This window comes from Hesperophylax consimilis, chromosome 11 (assembly GCF_061612785.1).
Source record: "Hesperophylax consimilis isolate HC1 chromosome 11, BYU_Hcon_1.0, whole genome shotgun sequence".
NCBI classification, from domain to species: Eukaryota; Metazoa; Arthropoda; class Insecta; order Trichoptera; family Limnephilidae; genus Hesperophylax; species Hesperophylax consimilis.
In genome coordinates, this window is record NC_142846.1 from 24209249 (window position 1) to 24231731 (window position 22483).

At 35.1% G+C, this 22483-nt stretch overlaps 1 protein-coding gene across 1 annotated transcript; it reads right to left on the reverse strand.

The window, feature by feature from the left end:
• Positions 1-14562: 14562 nt before the first annotated feature.
• On the reverse strand, positions 14563-18895 carry LOC149419937 (organic cation transporter protein-like). Its single transcript, XM_089637569.1, has 6 exons — positions 18882-18895; positions 18260-18479; positions 16005-16260; positions 15273-15767; positions 14853-15034; positions 14563-14769 (listed from the first exon to the last, which is right to left on the reverse strand). Exons 1-6 carry the CDS (start codon positions 18893-18895, stop codon positions 14632-14634), a joined length of 1305 nt encoding a protein of 434 aa, XP_089493695.1. The 3' UTR covers positions 14563-14631.
• Between the last annotated feature and the right edge of the window lie 3588 nt (positions 18896-22483).

A 22483-nucleotide genomic window follows, 5' to 3' on the forward strand; every position in this document is an offset into this window, starting at 1 on the left:
CGGTTGATGGATCGGTAATGGTGTCACCGCGGATTGCGGACTACTGTTGTAGATTCGCTAGGATATTTTGTGAAGCAAGGTTGTCAACCAATAGCTCCCATTTGGCTAAAGATATAGCAAGGGACGAATAATTACATACAAGACGTTTGTACGCACACCTTATCGCTGTGAGCGGAGGTCAATTCACTGATTTATCGGACGCCAAATCACTTGTAGTGGTATCAACGCTTATTGTGATCACGTGTGGTCAATGAGGCTATTAAGTTTTGATTGCGTTTATCATTAGTTTATACATACATCGACGGTGTTGAGGTTTTATATTGTGTGGAAAACAATGGATTTAGATGCCGTCGAAAGATCCGCAAACGAGAAAAATTTTCTCGTTAGATAAATCTTATCGATAATATCATTAGCTATAAAATAATTTAATACCTTCATACAATAACTTTTCAAGGCTGGAAATTTTTAATATAATCATACACATATTCGATTCTTTTGATCAAATATTGGTGAACATAGAGTTATTTATTTTATTTAAATTAAAATGGAGCCACATATAATTGCCCCGCTACGCGTTACTGCGGCTTACTCTGTCTGTGCATATAGAGAAACAATAGCGCGTGTTGCTTTACGTCCAACAGATGGCGCTGTTTTATAAAAAATCATATTTTTACCTGTCACAGCCGACATTCACATAATGTACGTATATAAAAAACAAACGTATGTTCGAATGCAACGTTGTGTGAAAAACAAACGTATGTTCGAATGCAACGTTGTGTGAAAAACAAACGTATGTTCGAATTCAACGTTGTGTGAAAAACAAACGTATGTTCGAATGCAACGTTGTGTGAAAAAAAAACGTATGTTCGAATGCAACGTTGTGTGAAAAACAAACGTATGTTCGAATGCAACGTTGTGTGAAAAACAAACGTATGTTCGAATGCAACGTTGTGTGAAAAACAAACGTATGTTCGAATGCAACGTTGTGTGAAAAACAAACGTATGTTCGAATGCAACGTTGTGTGAAAAACAAACGTATGTTCGAATGCAACGTTGTGTGAAAAACAAACGTATGTTCGAATGCAACGTTGTGTGAAAATTTTAAAACAATCGGTTAAGAACTTTTGGAGATTTAAGATTTTAAAGAAACGATAGATTTACGATACGATAATACGATAGATAGATTTCCATTTATTTATGATTATGACTATGTTTTCGAGTTAATCGAACTTTGACCAATGTTCCATTTTGTACTAAAATTTTACAATTTTCCAAAATAAGGTAGAAAGAGTACTAAACTTAATTTCCAAACCATGAATCAATGCTATTTTCTTAGAATGTAGGTATCGATTGTTAATAGAATCAATCACAGCGTCGAGTATATATCTATCAAAGTGTCATTTACCTGTCAGTGATATATTATAGATTAGGGATACTTTGATTCAAATAGATAATATACCATTAATGAGTTGTCAATATTTATACTTTAGATTGCTTCTTCATATTCGTCATTAATTCGTCATAAATCGATGGAAGAAGTGTAACGTGTGTGCCTAGATTAAGCTTCATTTACTGAAAATTTAAAATGCTCATTTTTTAATACCGTAAAATGGGGTGATAAATTTTAAACTTTGAAAGTAAGTAAATATTTTTGAATTTATTTTTAATGTCACATCTCAAAGTAGCTGCTTCATAAGTAAACATAACTTTTCATAAAAAAATTGAGTAATTTTGTTTTGTTACATATTTTTTGCACATGCTTATGCTATACAGGGTGTCAAGGGATGTTCTTGAATAACTTTAACCAGTGATTCCCAACATTACTATTAGTAAAAAAGGGTATTTAAATATTTGTCTCCGGTGACATTATTGATGTTTTTTCAACGTAAATAACAACAAAAATTAGTAGGTATCTTACAGTTAGGGTCGGGGTGAGGAGTTAGTCAGTTACTAGGCAGAGTGACCAGTGACATTATTTTTACTTCAAATATTGTCAGGAATCACTGGTTAAAATACGCCAAGTATCTCTCATAACATAAACGAACGTCTTATGTAAATTGAAGATAACTATTTTCCTTTAAAACATTTTTTTAACGAATGGCAAACAATCCTGGGTTACGAACGACCTGACGATGTTTGTAAATATACTACTACCTCCACAGTAAGCGAAAAATGATACTTGTGCTGCCAACTCAGCCACTGACAGGTCAAAACGGACTATACGGTCAAATACGTATAGACCACACTTCTAGAAATTATCTGTTAGGTGATTATGAATTCCGTATTAGAATCATCCACGAAAGATCTTTAAAATGAACTAATAAATTCCAGAAGTCCAAAAGTAGTCCGATTATTTAGCGAATTGGGATTTCCGTAGTTTATCAATGGCAATTGATCTAACAAAAAATCTTATTTTACCTTGTACCAACTGTCCACTGGTCTGCAGATCTGCAAAAAATTAAGAAATTTTCTTAACTGTGTTATTTTTTGACCTCGAATGATTTTCCACGGTCGGTAAATCGTTTTTTCTATACTTTAAGTAAGTCGGATTTTATTTTAGACCTATGAAGTATGAAGCCATTTTCATGAAGGTTTAAATGGTATGATTATTTATTATTATTTTATGAGTTGGTTTTGGTAAAATTTTTATAACTGGCAAAAGCTGTCGCCACGCAAAGTTAATTTATTAATACACTTTCACAAGATATTGTGTGAAGTAATATTATTAATAATAAGATGACTTCTGTAAAACCATTTTGTAGAAAAAATCTCTACTAAGGCGCTTTAAGGAAATGCACTACGTAGTAACGCAAAATCACGTGTTTTTGTTTTGAAAATTTGGTCGCCTAGAAATTTTTAAGATGCTTTAATTAAATACTGCGAGTAGAATACATCCTGGCCTTTGAAATAATCGAGTATTTTTTAGATAAGTCTTTTTATAAGCCTAGAAAAAAAGAATGTGTAAGGCCTATGCAAACTGTTTAAAGTTCAAAATCTCCTACTTACAAACCCATTTTTGGTTATGGTTTTATTGTATAATATGGCAAATTAAGTTATTCATAAAATGATCGGAAAACATTTAAATATTTGTGCCTGAACATCCACAAAACAAAATAAAAGGCACTTTTTGGCAATGTTTTTTTCTTGCGTAAATCAAAAAAGATGGATGGTGTTACGCGGGAATTTAAGCCTTATCGCCATCTACGTAAGGTGTGTTATTGATAGCGGCTCGATTCAAAATATTACACGACGTACTGCATCACTTTTAAGCTATTACATAACTTTTTCAACCAACAACAACTTACCACTGATATTTGTAAATTAGGTTTTTTTTTATTTTTTTACTTATTTTATCATTGAAGAAGAAGTAGTAAAAGAACTAAACACAAATCAGAACAAACAAAGAAAAATAAAAAGGTAATAGTCGCATCTGGGAATCTAATCCAGGATATGTCTTACTGGGACAACGACTTTAACCACTCCACCATTGGGACCTGATTTTTTAAATAATTTTTGTAGTTCTTATTTTTCAAATTCAACTATTTTTGCGACCGTTATTATTTTATTTTTTCTATGTCTTGTTTTGTTTTATGTTTTCTTTAGATTTATTAGTATTATCTTCTTCTTCTAACATTTATATAACATTGATGGGCTTATAACCTTCAATAGTTTTTCCAATAATATTGAATATTTATTTGTTTATGCTGTCTATAAAACACCAATACTTTACGGTGAAGATAACAAATTTGAGGTACATATATGTATAAAAAGGTCATGGGGGCAGTTTTACTTTTTGTGACATGTGTCAAAAGATAGTTGGTAAACTGTATGTAAGTGACGTTGAAGATGTCGATGGTCAATACAGAATGGTTAAGCATTTGAGTCGCTCTGTTGATTGGCGCGTTTTGATAAGCAGAAGCCCTACCATAAAAAAGTGCATATGATCTCCCATGAGTATAATTATTGGGCATATATAAACTAACCTCTTTCAAAATAGGTAGATTAAGTGTAGTTCCAGAGTCAACCTAAAAAAAATTGACAAAAAATTTTTTCGGTACAATATAGTTATAAGTTTTTTTTTTTAGATGATAATTTTTATTAAACATGATTTTTCATTGAATATTTAAATTACCCAGTTAGTAGAGAAATCTCGTGTCTAATTAGGGAGCTAGTCTATAAACTAATTAAATACATCATTTTAATAGTTAAGGTGGTCATAAATAGTAGGCATCGTTATTACAACAAAAATACAGTATCTAAGTATTAAAAGGGCAAAAGTAAAAAAAATAACAATACATACATTAATTACAACAGTGTATATCTGAAAATCATCGATCATTGTGTAGGTTTTCTGCAAAAAAAAGTAATGTCAGTTGTTTTTTAAATTTTAAATAGTTTTTTTCACTTTTTATTCTATCGGGTAAATCGTTGAATAGCTTACGGCCTAAGTTGTGCATTATATATTACTTTTTATTTTACATTCAAAGATTTTATAGGTAGAAAACGCATTACGTAGATGTGATCAATGACTTAATAAAGTAATTATATGTTTATAAAGAATACGAAATCTTATAAAAAAAATTCTTAAAAAGTATTTTGAACTAATTTGTAGATTTTTTTTGTAAATGATAATAATTATTGTTGTTTTTATAATGGTAACTGTCCTGTTTTTCTTTATTTCTGTGTATATATTAATATAAAATAAATCATGCTTGAGGAAGGACATAGCTAGAGTACCTATCTTCCAGATAGATTAAAATTATTTTTTCTGGAAAATAGCAAAAACCGGAAATAAAAATCAAGGGACATCCGCTACTTATCTACGTGTGTAATATCATTTCCCGTTACGTCCAGTACATGGACGAGCGTCGTCTTTGGTATGCCACCAGCAAAATAAGGATTCAAAGCAAAGTTTCTGAGCGATCAACTGTAATATTTTAAAACTAATTTTATCTAATCGTGCAAAGGTTACACGTGGATAGAATAATTCTCATTGCTAATTATTTTGTTACATCTATATTAATATGTCTATACTTATATTTGTTTCAATACAGGATGTGTCTGAAAAAAACGGACAAATGATTCCTGTGCTTATTTGTAGTAAAAAATGTTAACAGTGTTTTTTTGAGTTGATGTTAAAAAAATATTATTTTTCCTTTTTTTATGTGTGAAACCGCACTAGAGTCCCAACTCCTCCCAACCTTCTAGAGCCAGTGAGACTATGATATCTCCGATTGGGGTGTTTTGTGAGGCTGAAGGTATTGGGGATGGGAAGGAGACTTGGAAGAGGCTATTCAGATCTGGTCACCAAACAGGGGCCTAAGCCATTTCAAGCAACGTTTCAATTCTGAACGGTGGTCTTATACCAGGGCGATACTGAGAGAATCTTTCACTCTGGAAAGTGCCACAATTATCATTTGAATTGAGTAATTTGTGAAATGATAATTTAATAAAATAATATTTACTTGCGCACACCGGTATTCGAACCCGCGACCTCTGGATTGCTAGTCGAGAGCTTTACCTCTCGACAACGGAGGCCATGCTTACATTTTTTTTCTGATCATTAATTATATTTTCTATTTGGGATATGGGTTTGGGTACCGCAGACCTGCGAACCACTTATTAGATAACCAACACCTCTGCCGTAAGTTAAATTGTGTATCGCTAAGTTTAGTGTTTTAGCATGGGTGCCCGTATTCATGTTTGAAGGTTTGTCTTATTCTTGACGTTGGATGCATCTGCCCAATTGTGTCAATTGTTGAACAGTAAAAACAATTAAAAACCAAATATGATTTAATCGTCACTATCAAGTTCTGGTATGTCTGTTTTCGTGATTAATGTATTTATCCTTTGTAATTAGAAATGATATAATGTTCATTTTGATTAATTGTTCGAAAACACGGAGAAAAATGAGGAAAACGGGATTACAGGCCCTTAACGAATGAATTGATAGGTTCCGTAAAATTTTAGGAAAAGAGGAATGTGTTTTCACGATGTCGGAACATGTGTTCATAAAAATCACAATATGTTCGCATTTCGTCATTATATATTATCAAGGCAAATGCAGATGCATGAAGGCGTGTTCCGATATTTAAGTAATTGACTAAAACCTTATCAGAAAACTACCTGATATCCTGGTTTTAGCCGGATCACGAATAATTTGAAGAGATTTTTAATAAATCAGCGATGTTAATTTTTCCCCGTGTGGGTATTTCTTCTTTATTAAGAACTCATATATTATGCACCAAGCAATAAACATCATGTATAAAACAATTAATCGACCAATTAGAAAACATTTTCAGAATGATAACCGCGATATCAATGATTAATTAAAATTTACGCTGTAGGTTGGATATGATTTTAAGTATCAAACGAATAATCTTTTCGGACCATAATTCTCAATATTGCGCATAAGCGTATTATTACTAGCGCTGACCTCGGAAAAATCACCGTGTATAATAATTCAAATTTTGAAAAAGACTTAAATTAAAATTGAAAAGAAAAGGTTCATGATTATTAACGTAATATTTTTTAATTCATGAACCCCTCCAAAACCTTAATTAGGCTTTGATAAGAACATTAATTTTAATTTATATATACGATATATCCTACTTTTGTCTTCGCTTCGTAAATTTATGTTTAACTAGCTGTACCCCACCACGCGTCGATGTGGCTCAGTCTGTCTGTGCAGATAGAGAAACAATAGCGTGTGTTTTTATGTTTTACGTTTAGCAGATAGCACGGTTTAAATAAAATCATATTTTTACCTGTTACAGGTGACATCTTGTCACGAAGCAGATCTCTCAAACGCATTTTAAAAACCCCGCGAAACTAACCTGGCAGTACAGAGCGACGTGCAGATTCTACTGCGCATCAACGCCAAAACCCCAACGGTTTTGTGACCAGCGGCGACCGCCATTCCAACTCTAGCCTTGGTCTCAACAATACGTGCGGGTTGGTCACTACGAAACCGGTCTCGGACGCTGAGCGCCAGACCCCGTTCCCGCAGTATTACCAAAGTCTAGCACGCGCCCGTTTTGCGCGTGTAGACGATCACAACCTTGGTTACCACTCCACAATGACTGTGAGTAACACCTTGCTGGCCTCGCAACTCCTGCATCCCCCGGGACAACTCATGTAAGCGTATACCAAACCTTTGCCTCATTATTTGCCTTCTTTTAATGTCTGTTAAACACGTCTGCCAGACAGAGCAAATATGAGAAAGAGATTGTTCTTTTTTTGGTTATTTGTTTTTGGGGTATTATGCCGTGTTGCGCTAACTCCTTCTTTAGCCAACGTTTCAGACAGCATTGCAGTGTCCATCATCAGGGCAGATGTCTTATTTGAGGTTGTGTTAAAATGTGAGCTTAAGTATGAGGTTGTGATACCGTGTTGCCAGCTCCAACCCTCTGAGCTAACATTAACGTATCATTTTTTATTTAAAGTGGTTTTCTTCGTTTAGCTCTGGTGTATCCGTCAATTACCGGATACCAAGAACTATTAAGCTTAGCTCCATCGTCTCTATTAATGTTTACGGGATTTTTATGAATTTCAATGGCCTCCGTAATCAGCCGTGCTCTATAAGTTTTCGGTCTCCCCAGGATTTCAGGAACAAATCCAAAGTAATGCCCGGTGTCAATCAAATGCTCGGCAATTGCCGATTTGTCAGGGTGGCCGAGTTTACAAGCTCTGAAGTGTTCTGAAATTCTTTTGGAGATAGTCCGCTCTGTCTGGCCTACATAGACCTTTTCACATCCGGAACAGCTGAGTTTATACACTCCATCTGTTTCCAGAGGAAACTTAGTCTTTGCAGACCTCAGTAAGTCCTGTATCTTTGTTGTTGTTCCAAAGACAGTCTTGATATTTTCCTTTCTCAAAAGCCTGGCAATTTTGTCTGTCACATTGTGCACATAAGGCAGGAAGGCACAGCCTTTCGACTCTTGTTCAACTCTGTCTTCGTTTGGTGCAGATTTGGCTCTTATGATTTGCCTTGTCTGACTTGCTGGGTAGCCGTTACGCTCCAGTGCATCGGTCAGCTTCGTAAGTTCCGCTCCGATTTTATGTTCTTCGCATATTCTGGTCGCTCGGGTCACCAATGTATGGATAAGTCCTCTCTTCTGCGCTGGGTGGTGGTGCGAATCAGCGTGTAAGTACCGATTCGTATGGGTTGGTTTCCTATATACAGTATGTCCTAGTTTACCATCGTGTTTCCGCATCACCTCCACATCTAGAAAGGGCAGGATTTTATCTTCGTTTTCCAGTTCCATTGTGAATTTAATTTTGCTGTGGAGAGAATTAAGATGGTCCAGGAATTCGTTTAGTTTCTCCGTTCCATGAGGCCAAATGGCGAAGACATCGTCGACGTAGCGCCACCATACTTTAGGGACAGCCGAAGCTGTGTCGAGTGCCACTTCTTCAAACTTCTCCATAAAAAAGTTGGCTAGTACTGGCGATAACGGACTGCCCATCGCAACTCCCTCCAATTGCTCAAATAGTTCACCCTGAAACGCAAAGTATCCCGTTTTGAGGCAGTGTTCAAAAAGTTTGCAAATGTCTTCCTCATATATCTCCCTGAGCATTGTCATAGAGTCTTCTAGAGGCACATTTGTGAAAAGTGACACGACGTCAAAGCTGACCAGAATATCTCCTTCCTCAGTCTTAACTTTCTTGAGCTTACTTATCAGATCTGTTGAATCCTTAATCCACGATTCAGTTTTACCAGTTTGCATCTGCAGTAATCTTGAGAGGTATTGGGAAAATTTATATGTAGGAGCGCCAATAGCGCTGACAATCGGTCTCATTGGGATTTCCTTTTTATGTATTTTTGGGCAGCCTTGCTTTTCTCAAGAGGTGTAAAGAAGAATCGATTGTACCAGTACACATCCAAATAAAAAGACACATCACATCCCGGAAAGCAGATAGAGTATTCCAAAGAGCGGAGGCTGCACTATTAAGGGAGAGGATCCACAATGTGCGAGGCGAGCTGGATGGAGTATCTCGGGACCTTTTCGCTCTACATCTGCACCTAAGTGCAACCCTTACCGAAGAAGACTGGAGAAAAGTTGACAACATGACTTACCAACAAGCAGTAAGATCTAAGCAGTCAACAGATGCGAGACAGAAACAAAAGTTTGAAAGGCTCAACCGAGACAAAAAAGGTGATCGAAAACAACTCGATCAAAATAAAGTTGTCATCAACATTTCGACCCTTGCGTTGAGCCCAGACGCAACTTCTGTACTGGCAAAGGGGATGAATTTTGCAGTGGCCCCCAAAAAGATACCTGTGGAATCCATCGTATGTGGTGTAGAGACTGCACTACATACAATGATGAAAGTACACAAAATGTCAGAGGTGCAAGCAGAGGACATCCGGCAAGAGACTTGCCATATTTTGAAAAGGGCTGAAATACCCCGCCCCAATATCACGAAAGGAGAGTTTACGGCCCTAAAATAATTACGCGCCAATGAGGAAATCTTGGTTCTGCCAGCCGATAAAGGAAATGCCACTTTCGTGATTAATACGGCAGACTACACAAAGAAGATGGAAGACCTCTTGTGCGATTCAGGCACCTATAAGAAGATTAAAAACAACCCCACCAACAAGATTGACATAAAGACAAGGGAACTAGTGAAAGCTTCTAGCATCAGGAAAGAGGATTGGTCTAAGCTTTTTGTAAAAGCCTCTAGAACTCCTGCCCTGTATGGTCTCCCAAAAATACATAAAAAGGAAATCCCAATGAGACCGATTGTCAGCGCTATTGGCGCTCCTACATATAAATTTTCCCAATACCTCTCAAGATTACTGCAGATGCAAACTGGTAAAACTGAATTGTGGATTAAGGATTCAACAGATCTGATAAGTAAGCTCAAGAAAGTTAAGACTGAGGAAGGAGATATTCTGGTCAGCTTTGACGTCGTGTCACTTTTCACAAATGTGCCTCTAGAAGACTCTATGACAATGCTCAGGGAGATATATGAGGAAGACATTTGCAAACTTTTTGAACACTGCCTCAAAACGGGATACTTTGCGTTTTAGGGTGAACTATTTGAGCAATTGGAGGGAGTTGCGATGGGCAGTCCGTTATCGCCAGTACTAGCCAACTTTTTTATGGAGAAGTTTGAAGAAGTGGCACTCGACACAGCTTCGGCTGTCCTTAAAGTATGGTGGCGCTACGTCGACGATGTCTTCGCCATTTGGCCTCATGGAACGGAGAAACTAAACGAATTCCTGGACCATCTTAATTCTCTCCACAGCAAAATTAAATTCACAATGGAACTGGAAAACGAAGATAAAATCCTGCCCTTTCTAGATGTGGAGGTGATGCGGAAACACGATGGTAGCCTAGGACATACTGTATATAGGAAACCAACCCATACAAATCGGTACTTACACGCTGATTCGCACCACCACCCAGCGCAGAAGAGAGGACTTATCCATACATTGGTGACCCGAGCGACCAGAATATGCGAAGAACATAAAATCGGAGCGGAACTTACGAAGCTGACCGATGCACTGGAGCGTAACGGCTACCCAGCAAGTCAGACAAGGCAAATCATAAGAGCCAAATCTGCACCAAACGAAGACAGAGTTGAACAAGAGTCGAAAGGCTGTGCCTTCCTGCCTTATGTGCACAATGTGACAGACAAAATTGCCAGGCTTTTGAGAAAGGAAAATATCAAGACTGTCTTTGGAACAACAACAAAGATACAGGACTTACTGAGGTCTGCAAAGACTAAGTTTCCTCTGGAAACAGATGGAGTGTATAAACTCAGCTGTTCCGGATGTGAAAAGGTCTATGTAGGCCAGACAGAGCGGACTATCTCCAAAAGAATTTCAGAACACTTCAGAGCTTGTAAACTCGGCCACCCTGACAAATCGGCAATTGCCGAGCATTTGATTGACACCGGGCATTACTTTGGATTTGTTCCTGAAATCCTGGGGAGACCGAAAACTTATAGAGCACGGCTGATTACGGAGGCCATTGAAATTCATAAAAATCCCGTAAACATTAATAGAGACGATGGAGCTAAGCTTAATAGTTCTTGGTATCCGGTAATTGACGGATACACCAGAGCTAAACGAAGAAAACCACTTTAAATAAAAAATGACACGTGAATGTTAGCTCAGAGGGTTGGAGCTGGCAACACGGTATCACAACCTCATACTTAAGCTCACATTTTAACACAACCTCAAATAAGACATCTGCCCTGATGATGGACACTGCAATGCTGTCCGAAACGTTGGCTAAAGAAGGAGTTAGCGCAACACGGCATAATACCCCAAAAACAAATAACAAAAATACTTTTGGCCGTGAAAATCTTAAATCATATTTAAGAGATTGTTCAATTCAATCAGCCAGGAAATAATTTAGGATGTATACTCTGTCCCTATTTTGTGTTATTCTATGTACCTGTTGACTGTAAATACACTCATTCCCATAGAAGTTCCATTTGACGAGGGAAGTGGAGTCTAGATTGTTGAATGTTCCACGTGTAAAGGTATTCTTGCCGACCCAAACCTAAGCTAAAATAATTAGAGTCCCATGATTCTACTCACTAACGCTGCCAAAGCCGGCACTGGATCCGCACGCGGCCCATAACACTGGTGCCCCGTTCGTAATACTAGCGCCCTACGTGATTCTCAACACTGGCGCCCCACGCCAATTCTCAACAATCTATATAATACTAGTGGGGCCGGGCAAACGTTGTCCTGCCACAGACTGCCTTCTATGTAGACCGCATTTTATATAGACTTAATTTTATGTAGACCACCTTTTATCTGTTGTCGGATATTTTATGCAGTCACACGCATCGTAGGTATTGTTTTGACGTTTCATTTGATATCGATATTTTCAGCAGATTGTGATTATTGTTCAGCACGATAGAAAATAAGTAAAAATGTGAACGGTACCGTTCTATAGTTTTAAAACTGCCTTGAAGTATATGTCTTTCTCAGTGTGATAGATTACCGTACGAATACGTTCCGTAGAAAAAACATTTTTTATTTCATTATCTCGTATTCAAGTGTAATAAATAAAATGAAAATTCTCAAATTGATAATGGATAAAAATCAAATGTTATAAATAAGGTTTGATTCTAAAGTCTAGTCAATATTGTTGTTTTAAATTATAGTAATGAATTAAAATTTAATTTAGTACGATTTTTTGAAGCCTATTTTTTTACAATTCGTACTATGCCAATATGAATAGATAAAGCTTATACAACTTAAAAATAAATTACCACCCTTTTTTCTTATAAAAAATCCTTAAAATATCATCAAACAAATATTGAGATGGGGGGGTGTAGAGAAGTTAAAATTTGTGGTTGTATGTATTTTTGGATGGTAAAGCTGAAAAAAAATAGAAATTAGTTCAAAAAATTATTTTTTAATTTTACATCTCGAAAACAGCGCCACCTATCGAGTAGAAAACTATCCTATGTTTTAAGCTGGAACCAACTATTCACAAAACTTTACTGACATAGGTTGGGCGGTTTAGGAGATTAGCGTATACGAACACAGTGACACGTGATTTTTATATTATGTTATAAAATAACAAACGCCTTTCTAAATAATCACGTTGTGCATTTGAAAGCAATCATTGAAAAACTCTCGGAGATTTAGGATTTCGAACAAGCGTTCCTTTACATTTTTATTTATATCTAAGACATGTACTGTTCCATTTCCAAAATACATTATTTTAAATTTATTTTTATGTTTATTGTATAATGGAACAATATTTCGTCACTATAAATTAATAAATTTAAAAAAATCAATTTTTCTTTAACCTTTTTAAAGTTATACCCACCAACGCAATATTATATTAAAGAAATAGATAATACTAATATATCTAACCGAAACCTGCCACAGAACAAGACACAGAAAATAAAAGATATTGGTGTCGCGAAGCTGCGACTCCACTATATTTTTAAAGGTGGTGCAGAGCAAAGCCCTATGCCACACGCCCAAAGGACCAGTCCCAAACTACACCGAATGCTAGGTTATGTGACGATTTATGCATCCGACAAACCCGATGGACAGTGCAATAGTCAAAAAGGTATAAATCTGGGCTTTTGGAGCACAAGATTGGAATGCAGGAAAGATGGACTCACCCGTTGATGATTATCACACGTCTCCAGGAGTTTTGGATGATTTCACTTCACAAATATATAATCGCCCTGTCTGATATTAATTATCACTACGAACTCTGATGAGCAACTGACACCACTTGTCCGATTTTACGTGTGTCGCAACAATCATTTTATTATGGTGACATTTTGGGATGGGTAAAAGGGTAGGTAGGAAATTTGCAGGATTTTGTATTGACATTACACTTGTCCATTAAGCCTGTGGATGCATACCTAACAATCCCCTATATTGCGCGAACAGATATCCTTCCTCAATGATATTGCTTCAATGATATTGCTTCAATGATATTTCTTCAACGATATTGCTTCAATGATATTCCTTCAATGATTTGCTTCAATGATATTGCTTCAACGATATTGCTTCAATGATATTGCTTCAATGATATTCCTTCAATGATGTTCTTTCAACGTTGATAAGTATAACCTTTAAAATGTTAAAGAATATTTTTTCGGATAATAATTGAATATTCATTAAGGACGGTTTATTTCGGAGAAAATGAACAATTGTTCAAATTTCAAAGTTAATTTAGTTTGTTTGTTAAGTTCTGTGAAAGATTTTTAAGGTTCTATTATAATATCAGTTCTGTCAAAACACTAGCTGATAATGGTACGAGTATAATAACAGAACCCGAAAATGAACGTTGAAATTTGATGAATTGTTCAAATTCTCCGCAACAGTCCGTCGTTCGATATTTAGAAAATAGGTATCCAATAGACATGTCAATAGGTATCCCATTTAAATACAAATCATATATGTTTATCAGAGACACTATCTAGGTTACAAACCAATTTGTAATCATTCAAAAAGATTAGAGCAGTATTCGGATGCATGACAAGGTTTAGCATTACGTATCTCGCAAAAAACAAATGATTTGGGAAGTCTTATAAATGTGTGGCCAAGGGTAGGTTGCAACAAAAAAAAACAATTTAGAGAAATGGAAACAATTTATTACATAAGAATATTAACAAATTAGAGTAATATTAATACAAATTGAAAATATCTCCCCGAGAAAAAATAAATGCCGCCGATGGGAATTGAACCCGCGCCTTCTGGTGTCCGGTCAGACGCTCTGAACCACTGAGCCACGTCGGCTTATTTCCAACCCGCCAAATAATTGAATATGTACTAGTACTTCAATCAACAATTACTGCTTATTTTATAGGTGAAAAAATCAGAAGGCGCGGGTTTAATTCCCGTCGTCGGCATTTATTTTTACTCGGGGATATATTTTCAATTTGTATTAATATTACAGGCGACTTATTATTGCTTATAATAATTTATTAAAAAATACATAAATTCGAAAAATTGAATGGTAAAAGATTCTCCGTAGTTGTAAATATGCGTTTCTTAGTAAAAATTAAAATCTAAAAATGTATAAACTACTAGCGTTTAAGATTTTAATTTCTAAGGCTCATTATTGAATGATATTAAAGTATAGAGTATTTCGTGTTACAGTATTTGGAAAATCTTATTTTGTTCAATATTCAGACCACATTTTCAGAATCTTGAACTGTTTCAGGAAGCCTTTTGTTGAGAGTTTCAGGGGAGTTAAGAATCAAGGCTGCTGAAAAAAGGCAGCACCCAGCGAAGATGTATGTTGGTAGGTATTTATTATAATCACTCTGTAAACCAAAAAATAATTAATCATCTCTTAAATATTTTGAAAGGAAGAAATTTCCACCATCACAAAAAAGTAAGATCTTACCAGCAGAGGTGTCTGAGTAGCCAAAATGGCTCCCAACGTTGACATCGTGTAAAATGTGGAAAGGATTGTCTGCCTCAGAGAAGTTGGAAATAGTTCTGTAGTGTACAAATTCACTGATCCGCAAACGCAATCCACACAACATTTTCCTGTGAGGTAAGCAGCTAAGGCCAACCAAGGTAAATCTGTAAATAATATATCATTTTGTAAAATTATTTTAAATTAATTATATTTAATATTTTAAACAAACGTATTATAGGCAGAGTTACCTTGAATGAACACAAATGAACAAAGGCAAAGTCCGCCAGCCAAAAGCGATGTAATTATTGTTTTCTTTCTACCAAAGTACCTGAGACTAAAATATGTGATAATAGTACCAGGTAGATCTACAGCAGATGCCAAGATGTAGGTAATTCTCGGAACGGCTGTACATCAACACTGTCGAGGAGTCAATAGACATTCCTACTAGGCAGAATATGATAGAGCTCCCCACTACTGATACTCTTACAAATCTTAGAATTAATTTCTTTGATTTCAGGAAGAGGAGCAATTCAGAAATTTGCGTTCGTTCATCGCCATCTAATGCATCAACGTCAAAATTTTCTTTATTTTTTTCATTGAACTTGAGACTTTCTAAAGCTTTATCAGAAAGGGTTTTATTATTTTCTGCAGCAATTTCGATCAGAATTTTGATGGCTTTCTGGTATCTTCCCTTGCTTATTAGCCACTTTAAGCTATCATTGATTATCCAGTAATACGCTAATATCAAAAGGGCTGGAGCGTACAAGGCGAGGATGTAGGTTCTCCAGTAAGGAAGAGCCCAGGCGGCAAACCCCATGACTATATGACCCGTCACATAGTAAAAACATAGCAAGGAACTTATTGCTTCTCTCATTGAAGGAATTACAATCTCTATAGCTGTAAATAGTAATACAATTAGGATTAAGCTTTATGATATAAAACATATACAACTAGATGCAAATTAATTTTCCCGAGTGTAAGATTGAGGTTAGAAAGTTAGAAAGACTATAAAGTTCACCAATTAATTATAAAGAATCAACGGCTACAAAATCTTAGATCCAAGATATTCTTACGATGCTAAATTATTCACTGTTGTAAAACATACGTGTTTTGGAATTTATTAAAATTACTTACCAAGAGTGAAAGCAGATATATACACCCCTGTTCCAAGAATAGACTCCAAGGATTCCAAAATAATAAACATACTATAGTTTACTGATGCAGACTTAATAGTCCCAAGTGTTCCTGTCACAACGGAAGAAATGATCAATCCATGTCTTCTTCCATATCTATCAGAGATAGATCCGATGAATGGATAGGCAAATATTGCACCGACATTTTGCATGGTACCCACGAGGGTTAACTTCCAGCTCTCGCAAGCAATATTGAACTGTAAAAATATACTCGGATGTTAGGGGAGCATTATTAAATCGTACGTGAAAAATTATTGAAAAGCTATTATACATAGACGCTCCATGATCCATCGAACTAAACTTGACATCAAATGTACTCTTTGTTAAGTTTGCACGATGTAATAACTAAACATCTCTTTGTGTTACATGCGTACTTTGCGAATAAAAGGGTGAGGTTGCCATTCAGTTCTGCGTTTTGTAGTTATGCATGATCTGGAGGTTTAGCACAGTGACAGTGTTTTACAGTATCGGTTAACTACCGATTTCCAGAGCAAATAAGCAAACGATATATGCTGACAACATTGACGCATCTGTCTACGAATTCACATTCATAAACGTCAAAAGGCTACGTAAAACTAAATAATACTAATAAATGGACAATGTCAAATTGAAATCAAATCTTTAATATGCATTGGCAGTCCGCGTTTAATTGGCACTAAAAGAAATGACACTAAAAGGGGAGCTAATTAGTTATGGGGTCTTTAGTCATAACTCACAAATTTTTATTCTCAAAGTTGGAACGGAATCAATTGATCGCGTCTTAGACGAATCAATTAAGTCTATGGATCGAGTTCTTTCAATTATAAGAGCTTAGTTAGTTCACCTCCATTCATTAATAAGCCAGTTATTTTGCATAACGAACGAAATTATAGAAAAAGTTGTGCATATTGACAGCTTATCTGATACTTTGGAGGCCTCGCTAAAATCAGCAGCATTTGTCTACGGACTGCTTCATAAGAATCATGTTCTGAACTTGCTCACAAATATCACTAACTGACCATAGATGACGGATTTCGTCAATATTGTATTGATGTAGCTAAATATAGATATAGATAAATCGTGCTAGATACCCAGAGGTTCTGAGATGATTTGTGGTTGTCTTTTTGCTTTTATCGATTGTTTTACCTTAAATTAGGTTAATTCGATCTTCATAAGTGTCCATTAAAAAACAAACTATTTTAAAGCATGTCTATATAGTAAATAATATGTTAGAAATCGGATTGCTTATTGCAAAAAGTTCGCATGTACCAGTTTTTCGTAAAACTTCTTGGAACGGAGATAAATTGCTCTAGCTTGTAATTTTACACATCGGTCCGATACAATAATAATTAGTAATATCTTTTGGCATTTTAGAAAGTTTTTTTTAAATTATAATGCTAAAATTGAAGCTAATGACTAATAACACACAATGCGATTCAAAGCAGAGCAAGCCTAGTGCAACCGCGACCAAAATCACTTAGATCCCAAAATTAAGTGTTTGTAAAAATGAGTATGTTTAAAATAAAAAATAAATTAAAAAATATTATTAATTTGTTTAAATTAGTATGTTTTTGTTTTATTACTCATTCAAAATGTATGTAAGGGCAATGGTTAAACCCTGTTGGTGAGTACTGCTGCGACGTGTCAGGCTGTCAGATACATAGGTATTTCGATAGTAGCGTGTTGGGTTTTGTGTTGATGGGATAAACAAAAACTCATAATGGAATCTTGATATTTAAAAAATATCCTTAATTTGGTTGGATTTAGTTGGTTGTACCATTGATAAAAATATGTGCCGTAATTCCTTTCGAAGAATATTTTTTTTCATACAAAACGCCCTACTAACTAGTAAGTGTATCGTTCAGAGTACGGATGACGTCATGCGCCCCCTACATCTTACCACTCGGATAGCGGTCGTTTTGGAGGGTTTTAAAAAATTAAAATATGTATACCAACTCGAAAAATGCCGGTATTTTTTAATTATTTTGTATATTAAGTTTAAAAATGGATTTAAATAATTACTCAAATTCCTCATTATTCGGGTAATTTCTGATGTTCTAATGATTCTGATGTCTGAGTTATGTCGAATGGTAGACTATCATATGTATTGGGAAGAAATAAATTTTATAAAGTTCATCGCTGAATATTGTATTAATATTGCCGTAAGTTAAGTTGATTAATTAAAAATAGTGATGCACTAATGTTGAATCATCTCACCTCTTCTACAAATGTTCTTTTTTCCCGGAAAACATATTCATTGCAGCTTATTTTCTTGCGTTTATCAAACAAATCTGCGCAACCCTCCTCACCCTCTAGTGGTTTACTCGAGGACGCTTTAAACGCATATCGGGAACATTTTTCTCCTTTAGGAACAGCATTAGAAAGCCAGGAAGTGTTGAACTCTGTGTTTCTTCCTTCACATTCTGGAATTCTGCATCTGAAAGCCAGGGAATAGTGGTGTTTAAATTAATCGCAAAGCCGCCAAATTGGAACGCACGCTCAATTTTAATATGCAAAATATCACCCATTTTGTTAATTTGATGAGAGATGATGCACTCTTCGCTCGTGGGGCCCTCAGGAAAATAACGGGAAGCGGACTCTTCCCCCATGGGGCCTTCTGGAAACCAAGGAGGAGTGGAGAGGAGAGATGAGACCCTCTTCCCTAGTGGGACTTTTAGGGAACCAAGGAAGCGTGGAAAAGAGAGATGAGGATACCTCCGTGAACTCTTCCCTTGTGGGGCCTTCACGGAATCAAAGGTGAATAAAGAGGAGAGATGAGGCTCTCTTCCCTTGTGGGGCCTTCAAGGAACCAAGGGAGATTGGAGAGGTGAGATGATACCTGGGAAGACACATTGTGGAACCAGAAGACATAGCCACATATCCAATGATAATCTGGTGAACTTTATAAAAGGGACCGGGTGACTGTTAAAGGAATGAAGTAAAATGGGAGATAGCACAATGGGCCTATGGACTAGGTGCTCACGGGAGCTATATGTTAACCGTCTCCGCTCTATAAATAAAATAAAATAAAAGATAATTTGGACAATTCTTTGCCAAATCGGACTATTCTTTATCAAATTGGATAATTCCCTAGGGCAAAATATCTGCAAATTTGTCCATTGACAGTGGACAGTTTTCGTCAATCGTACAATTTCAATGTGCAAAATATAGTGAAATTTGTATACGGATTTGTCTGTATGTGGATTTTTATGGATATTTTTTGATATTTATGACAATTATGGTTTTTTATGGACACTTACGGATATTTCATATAATTTACATCATTAGTATGCAATATGACACCTTTATATGACATTAATTTTTCAAACTAATGCCATTGAACGCATTGTTATTTTTATTAGCCTATGACATGTACGCCAATCATTATCATTGATAGAAAATCAATATATATTGTTATTTTATGGAGCTATAAATAATGATAATACATTCATACGCATGCTTCTTTCAGAAAATCAATATATCATTTATGAGATCATCGTAATATGAATGTCAGTGGTGTTTTCGAAACAATCGAACTACAATGCAAATGAGTGGAGTTTCTATAACTAGTCGCAGTGGAGTGGATTAAACTTTTATAGGGATGGTCTATGTCTGCTTATTTCTTGTGAAATTGATCAGACATTATTTCTTGAAAAGATTTTCAGTTTTATTGAGTGCAGACCTCCAACGACAAACTACAGTTCAAAACGACTAATGTACTTAATTTATTCGGAGTGAATTGTTGTTTACACGTTAGTCATTTGCAGTCGAGCTCGGGAATGATGACAAGTTATCAACATCAAAGTTATCGACCGTGCTAGATACCATGAGGCCTGGAAGTTTTAAGGTTCTATGTGAACCGTAACCATATTTCAGTACGGTATATGACGGCCTCCGTGGTGTAGGGGAAGGCTTTCCATTACGAATCGGTTCATCGGGTCTCACACGTTCAAAACCCGGCATAAATAGCTTTAGCCGTGTTCATGGCCAGATGTGACTAAACAGGTACTTCCTCTTAACCCAAATCCTTCCCATTCCCGCTTTCTTCAGCCTCATCATATACCCCAACTGGGGATGCCGTGTTTTCACTGGCGCCAGACTATTTATTTATTTATATATATATACGCCTACATAGGCTTTTACATAAAAGTGATATATAATGCAGTGTACATAGGAGAATATCTGTATTATACAGGAGATAATGACAGTATATAGATGTAATCCATTGCAAAGTAGGTACAAAATACACATTTGTAAAATTTTGATTACAAGTATAATGAGAAAATATTAAGAAATAATTAAAAAAAGAAAACTAGATAAATTGAAAAAACTAAATATGAAGCAATATAAGTAAAACGTAAGAGTAACATAAAGTAACAAATAAAGTACAACAACACTACATATAAGACAAAAATTTAAAACTAATTTACCAACGATACTTTAATTTGTAGGGTTCTACAAAGTGTTCATATAGATTAAGTTGAGGACCAACTAGGACTTTTTTTAAAAATTGGTGTAGAAAGTATCCTATGAAGGTTTTATTAAGCTCGGATTTCGAAAATTTTACAAATTATAAAATTTATCTTTCTTAATATACAATAAAATTTATATTTAATTTTAAAAATATATTTATTAGGAAGGAAGTTTTGATGTGCAATAAAATATAATTAAATTTTTAAAAAATCAAAATGGAATTCTACAAATTTAACTGAATGACAATAAATTATAAAAATTGATGAAAATTAATTTAATTAAGTGAATCAATGTTACTTTACAATATTAGTAGTTGAAGTAGGGGTGGAGGCGTGTTTCAATATATAATGTGGGGATGCGAGAAAATATTCCAACGATTCCAATTCCCCGATGATGACGGGAACTATAGAAACCTTATCAAGAGAAAACGGCATACCGTGTGTACCCATTTTGTTTCCAGTTTGGACCCACAAAGCAGAACCTTATGCCGCAACTATCAAATCTTAAAACAACCTTTCACCCCAAAATTGAATTAAATTCAAAATTATTTACCTGTACACAACGTCAATGGCAGTAAATATATAGTTAGATTCGTGCATTGAACATAACACAACGGGGAAAATCAGCCATAAAAATAATTTGATTTGATATTTTCCCAAATGGCCTACTTCTAGCATAATTGCATCCACATTCACCTCCATTGGCTTCATGATTGAATCGTCTTCAAAAATGCCTTGGCTAAAAATTTATTTGCGGGCACTGAAAAAATATTTTATTGGTTACAGATTCACTACAAATAATAATTAAATACATACTCTGTTATTATTTCAGTTCTGTGAAGCAACTGGCCCATATTGATATTATAACAGAACTTCAATAGGACTTTCACAGAACTTGGAAATTAACTTTGAAATTGGATAAATTGTTCAAATTGTTCCAAGGACTTAATATTTGAACTTTACCGATACCTTTTTCAGGTTTTGCTTTGAAATTATCTTCTTTATGTGAATTTTTGTCTTACTTTTATTTCATTCCTATTCACGCGTATATTGCAAAAGTTCAAAAGTTCTCTCCTTTCACAATTAGTGTGATTTTGTATTTATTGTTAATGGAAAATTAGTCTATAAAATAATAAACATATTAAAATAATATTTTTTACGCCTTAGACGATTGAGGCATTCCACCCATTCCTTACACATAAATATTGCGTTATCCACATTCATATTTCTTCTATTTTAAATGACTCAAATCGAACTGGTTGATCAATAAACGCAGATCACGGAATAACAAATCAACATTAAAATTGATTGACTGTGTATAATAGCACTTCCGAGGTTTGAATTCAACTGGCCAATGGACATCGAACACATTAGAAAATTTGTGCAATTATCTGAGAGAAATCACTTATGATCACAATGTTATTTATATGTTAATGTCACATTTTATTTATAATTCTTTGAAGTCATTTATTACTCATATTATTGTAGAAAGCAATCACTTTGTGGTTTAGTATATTTAATAAAATAAAAAAAACTTTTTGTTTTAAAACCACGAGTTTTTAATAATTTTTCAACCGACCGGATTCGCTTTACTCAGGGTACAAATTATTACTAGACAAGAAGTACAAAGTGTTAGCTTATATATAAAAAAATTTGAGTCCCAAAGTCATATTCTTAATAATCAATTAGACATATCAAGTAGTCCAATATTAGGTTTGTTTCCAATAAACCCTTAAAAAATGTCCAAGTTCTCCTTATCACCATGTCAGTTGATGCTTTGTTTCTCCATATATATTATTATAATCCATTAGTCTACATAATTATCTTTCGGGTTTTTCCATGTCTTTTGTAATTGTGTAAATGTATTTTATGATTTCTCTGTGTTTATTATATTGATATCATGTTGTTATGTTTCCCTCAAAAATATTTTATGTATAAGCTCACACTTTGTACTTCTTGTCTAGTAATA